Genomic DNA, 4817 nt, shown 5'->3' on the forward strand with positions numbered 1-4817 from the left:
ATGCAAGCTGCTGCCCCTTCAAGGAAAACTGTGGTACCAGTGGTGCAAAAAGGACAAAGAACTCTCTCGCTTGCAGGAAAAGGGGAAAAAGAGCTTTGAGCATCATCGCAGCCAAATTGAAAATGAGAAGAAATCAGTAAGAAGAAAGCAGCTTGAGCAAGCTTTCCCTCTCAACCCGCTAATGAAATCATTCCTTGGCTTTCTCCAGGCACAACCAGCAGATACCAAGAAATACTTCCTGCACTGGATGAAGGTCTTTATGGATGACATGTCCTCTGGTCCCCTTGAAGAAGTGAGGAGAAACTATTGCAAATTATGGTCTGAAATCTGGGAAAGAAAGAAAAGCAGTGAGAAAAGCAATGTGAGTGTTGAGTTGCTGAATTGGTTGGATGCCCTCTGTGTTGAAATCAACAACTCCTCCATTGGCCTGGAACACATTTTGAGAGAGGCCGGGCAGATTTATGAAGCTGTGGAAGTACTGAACTCCAGGAGTGAGTATTTTGCCAAACTGCCTGAGATTGCAGCAGATCTGATGGTTTCAGGGTATCCTGTGGAGCTGATGGATGGGGATGCTTCTTACGTGCCCTTGCGCTGGGTGGGAGCAATCTTGGACAGCTTAATTGAGAGGCTGGGGGACAAACGAGTGTTTGTGCTCTCCGTGCTCGGCATCCAGAGCACCGGCAAGTCAACCCTGCTGAATGCCATGTTTGGTCTGCAGTTCAACGTCAGCGCGGGGAGATGCACCCGCGGAGCCTTTATGCAGCTCATCCCAGTGGGGGAGGAGCTGCAGCAAGAGGCGGGCTTTGATTTTTTGCTGGTGGTTGACACAGAGGGACTTCGTGCCATCAAGATGCCCTATAAACAACCCTGGAGCCATGACAATGAGCTGGCCACCTTTGTCATTGGAATCAGCAACATGACTCTGATCAATATCTTTGGAGAAAATCCATCAGAAATGCAAGATGTTCTCCAGATTGCTGTGCAGGCTTTCCTGAGGATGAAGAAAGTCAATCTTTCCCCAAGCTGCATCTTTGTCCACCAAAATGTGGGAGAAGCAACTGCCAAGGAGAAGAACATGGAAGGACAAAGGCGTTTTCAGGAAAAGCTGGATGAAATGACGGTGGCAGCTGCCCAGCAGGAATTCTGTGACATCTCCTCCTTCAGCGATGTCATCAGCTTTGATGTGAACACCCACATTCACTACTTTGCTCACCTGTGGGAAGGAAATCCCCCAATGGCACCACCCAACCCCACCTACAGCCAGAATGTGCAGCAACTAAAGAGCAAAATCCTCCATGCTGCCCAGAAGGAGTCACAGGGCAGCATCTTGAGGCTCTCAAGCCTGAAAGTTCGTATTGGTGACCTCTGGAATGCTGTGATCAATGAAAACTTTGTTTTCAGCTTCAAGAATTCCCTGGAGATTGCTGCATACAGGAAACTGGAAACTGCCTTTAGTCAGTGGACCTGGAGGCTGAGGAGTCACATCTTAGATGTGCAAATGAGACTGGACAACAAAATTCAGAATGGGGACTTACAGAATGTCACCAGAGAACACCTTGAAAGGCAGGTGCAAGAGGTAAGTGATGCCATTGAGGAAGAAGTGGAAAAGTATTTCAGGGAAGACAAAGACCGTGAGACACTGGTCCAGTGGAAATCATGCACAGAGCTGAAGCTGAAAGAACTAATAGAGACTCTTCTTCTTGAAATGAAAAAGAAATGTGAGACTCTTATTGAGCTACAGAAGGAGCAGAGGAAACTGCATGCAAGGAAGTTGAAATATGAAGCTGAGCTCTTGAGAAAGAGCAGGGAGTTGGCTCTGACTGTGGAAGGGAAGAACCTCAGTGAGAGAGAACTGAGAGACAACTTTAGTTGTGTCTGGAATAAGTGGATTGCCGAAGTCTCCCGTGCTGCTTGTCCTATGGAACGGGTGGATATTGATGCGGAAATTGAAGATGTCCTTCTAGAGCGCTTTATGGAGCCAGGTTTCCATGCACGGCTCATGTCATTTCCCAAAGACAGAGGATTTTCTTTTGATCCAGAGAAATATGTCATGAAGAGAAAGCATTCTGACATCCTCATTGAGACCGATTTTGATACTGATGTGATCAAATTGCAGCACATCACAGACAACATCATAGCACGTGTGAGGGCAAGCATTAATAAGAGTGATTTGTATATATGTAATTACAGTCAAAATTTTATTAATGAAATATTCAATGAAGTGCAGAAAGGTGTTAGCTCGGTCTCCAGCGATGCAACCTGTACTTTTAACACAGATTACAGCATAGATTTGTCTGTGTATCTGTGCAAAATGGCAGCAGAAAGGTTTAAAGCCATGCATGAAGTGTTCCAAAAGGAAAATGACCCAGTCGTGTACCTGAAGAGCAAGAGAGACGATTTCTTCCAATATTTCCAGATTTCCTACCAAGGAGCCACTTCAATTACAACTTTTGCTCTTTTCCTTTGTGACAAGATTGCCCCAGCTCTTCGCAGGGCAGTCTATGATAGAACAGCTAAAGATATTGCTGATGACATGCAGGGCAAATGCCCAGATTTCAGGGGCAACAGAGCCAATCTGGAAGTTTGCATCCTGAGATTCCTGGCAGAACAGGAAAAATTTGAGTATTTCAAGGATTACCTTCATTACCCACAAAATCTTTTTCAGAATTACATAGAGAAACGAGTTAAGAGTTACTGTTTAGATGGGAGCAGGAGGCTGGAGCAGTTTTTAGCTTCCTCTCTTGATCTTCTCTATGGAAACATCTGGTCAGCTGTTTGTTTATCAACCCAAATGATCAAAGGCGTAAAACATGGAGCGGACAAAATCTCTCTGTGGCTGGATGAGTTTTGCAAGGAACTGACAGAGATGATTAACTTGCCCAGAAGTGACCTGAAGGACGTCGAGCAGCAGGAGGTCACAGACATCGAGTTCTTGAACAAGGCCATGGCAGAAGGTCTGAATGACATGAGGAACAGGCTCAGGAAGGAATTTGCTGATGCTGATATGAGCTCATTTTCAAGGCAGCCTCACATCATCCTGGCAGAGCAGTTTTCGGGGTGCTGGGAGCAGTGTCCCTTTTGTGGGGCTGTCTGCACAAACACTGTGCAGGATCACGATGAAGACCATCAGGTGGTCTTCCATCGCCCACAAGGTTTGACTGGATGGATGTTGACAGAAAAAAAGAAGTACCTTTCCATTGATATTTGTTCCAGCCTTGTTGCAAGTAAGCACAAATTCACTCTTGGTGATGGCAAATGGATCCGCTACAAGAGATACCGTGATGCAGGACATCCTTTTTGCAAATGGAAAATTCTTCCTGATCCATCCATGCAGGCCTACTGGAAATGGTTTGTGTCTCATTTCAGCACAGAGCTGGAAGATTTATACAAAGGGAAATTTCGGGGCAAAGGAGAAATCCCTGAGGCATGGCAGAGAGTTACCAAGGAGCAAGCACTGTCCGAGCTGGACAAAAATTAGGCCATGTCCATGGCAAGGAAGAACCACAAGAGCTTTGCAGTTTAGAAGAACTTCTTAGCAGGCTCTCCACAAAATGCAGTCTCAACGATGACACAACAAGCCACATGTAGACAATAGTATATAATCGCTCCCAAATTTGGTGAAATAAGGCATGTTACTGCAGCCATCACTCAGCAACTCCCTCGCTTCATGATAAAGCCAGGATGCTCTTGCCTTCTTGCCATAAATATTTCCTTCTGCTTTGTCCTAGAGCCAAACCAAACCCTTTCCCTCCTTTCCCTGGGGCAATTGGCCACGTGGCTGAGCCTGAGCCTGATGCCTGAAAAGATAGGCTAGAAATAAAAACCCCATAGACTGCTGTCTATAGAGCAGGTATTAGTTTATTGCAGCAGTGGAGGTGAGTGGGATCCTTCCACCTAACTCACCCACCCTTGTCAAGTGCTGTGGTTTATTTATACAGTAAGTATTGCTTAATATTGCTATGTCATTATAACATCATCATATACATGCTGGAACTAATTTACAAAATATCATCTCATGGTTATAAAAAGTTCTTCTGCACTGTGCTTGCGCCTCTCCAATTTTGGACGCCTTGGGGGTATTCTTCAATGAAGGCTCAAGGTCGTCCTCACATCTGAACTTTGCAACTTTGTCTTCTGTGGAGGTTTTACCTCCAAGTTGCCAGCTAGAAGGCCGGCCGTGGGGGCAGGGACAGCCTGTGCTGTCTCACTCATGGTGACGGGAAGATCAGCCCATGAGCCCCTGCGGCAATGTATGCACCAGCTAAGAAGACCATTGGCCCAAGCTCCTCCCCCGCCCCTTCCCCATAGATAGGTTGCTTCTAGACCGTTCCTCTTTGTTCTCCCCCTTGAGTTGTACACCATTGGTTGGTTTGAATTATGTATCCTCCTCTTCTATGTAATGATTGGTTGATACCCCTGTCCCTCTTCCCTACGGCTTTCCCGGTTGGCCTGCGTGCCAAACCACTCCCTCTCTCCTCCCACTTAAAACCCTATGCCACGGAGTGCTCAGGGGCCATTTTGTCCCCGGAGCCATCCTGCTGCCCGGGGGCCATTGTGCTCTCCGTCCGTCCATCGACACCTACTGCCGCTGACAGCTTGCAGCCTCCGGAGCTCCAGACCCCGTGCCCGTCCCTGCTTCTCCACCCCGTCTCTCCTTCCCTGGACCGTTCCTGCTGCGCCTTACAATAAACCTCTGGAGAACCGCCGCCTGTTTGCTGTGCGTCCTTTTGCCGCCGCGCCTCCCTGCCTACCCGCCTCTGTTTGCTACCACAACAGTCTTCAGTAGAGCATGTGCAGTTATGGTGTTCCTTGGTCTT

At 47.2% G+C, this 4817-nt stretch overlaps 1 protein-coding gene across 1 annotated transcript; it reads left to right on the top strand.

Annotated features, from left to right (window-relative positions):
- Positions 1 to 110: 110 nt before the first annotated feature.
- LOC146422244 (interferon-induced very large GTPase 1-like) lies at positions 111 to 4485 on the top strand. The gene has a single exon (XM_085046696.1). It carries the CDS (start codon positions 182 to 184, stop codon positions 3476 to 3478), a length of 3297 nt encoding a protein of 1098 aa, XP_084902822.1. The 5' UTR covers positions 111 to 181; the 3' UTR covers positions 3479 to 4485.
- Positions 4486 to 4817: the final 332 nt, after the last annotated feature.

The sequence above is a fragment of the Lichenostomus cassidix genome, unplaced genomic scaffold (genome assembly GCF_008360975.1).
Source record: "Lichenostomus cassidix isolate B80296 unplaced genomic scaffold, HeHo_3.0 HiC_scaffold_125, whole genome shotgun sequence".
NCBI classification, from domain to species: Eukaryota; Metazoa; Chordata; class Aves; order Passeriformes; family Meliphagidae; genus Lichenostomus; species Lichenostomus cassidix.